At 49.8% G+C, this 930-nt stretch overlaps 1 protein-coding gene across 2 annotated transcripts in view; it reads left to right on the top strand.

Annotated features, from left to right (window-relative positions):
• Positions 1-930, top strand: part of SFXN1 (sideroflexin 1) — a 68,509-nt gene that overhangs the window by 28,240 nt on the left and 39,339 nt on the right. For both annotated transcript variants that reach the window (XM_045284879.1, XM_004696802.2), the window contains exon 3: positions 218-388. In XM_045284879.1, coding sequence (XP_045140814.1) covers positions 218-388 — 171 coding nt within the window. The remainder of the gene's footprint in view (positions 1-217; positions 389-930) is intronic.

Below are 930 nucleotides of genomic sequence, written 5' to 3'. Positions count from 1 at the left end.
GTTTTCTCTTTTCCCAAATCGCAGGTCCTTTGAGTGTGGGCTTGAAATGGCCATGCAGGTGCTTCCTGGCCTGTGTGCATCGTCAGATCCCTGTTAGTTCCCAGGTGCGGCTGTTTAAAGAAGCGTCAGCTTCAAACCCATAGAGGCTACTTGTCTGTAGGACACGGAGAGCCTCAACGTGAACTGCCACCCACGTGGTTTGTTGCTTTTTTCCTAGGCAAGGGATCGTGCCCCCAGGTCTGACAGAAAATGAGCTGTGGAGAGCAAAGTACGTCTATGATTCCGCGTTCCATCCCGACACTGGTGAGAAGATGGTTTTGATAGGCAGAATGTCCGCTCAGGTTCCAATGAACATGACCATCACCGGCTGCATGATGACCTTTTACAGGTAAGGCATGCCCCGCGGGAGGGCGGGAGCTTAACGTACGCGTTCAAGTCTCACTTCATCTTTCACTCCACTGTGGGACCTGCCTGACCTCTCCCCACTGCGTTCTCATCATGATTCAGGGAGCCCCGGATGGTGCAAATAATTAACAAGCTTGGGTGCTCGCCAAGAAGTCAGTCATTCGAATCTACTGAGAGGCACCTCAGAAGAAACTCTGGTGGTCTGCCTTTGGAAACTCTGTCCGTGGAAAGCCCAGTGGAATGTAGTTCTGCTCTGACATTCCTGGGGTCAGGATCCACTCCATGGGGACTGGTTTTTTACTGTGCGAGAGGAGCTTAGATTTTCCCCTAAATCTGAGCCCCTGAGTTAGTCTGGGTAGACTAGAGAAACAAGTCCAAAGACACTCCTGTGTGTGCAAGAGAGAGTTTTATATCACAGAGTAATTATATATTAAGAAAACATCCTGGCCCCAGGCAGCTCAGGTCCATAAGTCGGATATTAGTCCATATGTCTGATACCAGTCCATAAATTCCTCTTCAGACTCA

Source organism: Echinops telfairi, unplaced genomic scaffold (assembly GCF_000313985.2).
Source record: "Echinops telfairi isolate 266 unplaced genomic scaffold, ASM31398v2 ScPeMD7_7469;HRSCAF=8507_0, whole genome shotgun sequence".
In the NCBI taxonomy this organism is placed as follows: domain Eukaryota; kingdom Metazoa; phylum Chordata; class Mammalia; order Afrosoricida; family Tenrecidae; genus Echinops; species Echinops telfairi.
This window is presented reverse-complemented; position numbering and strand designations above follow the sequence as displayed.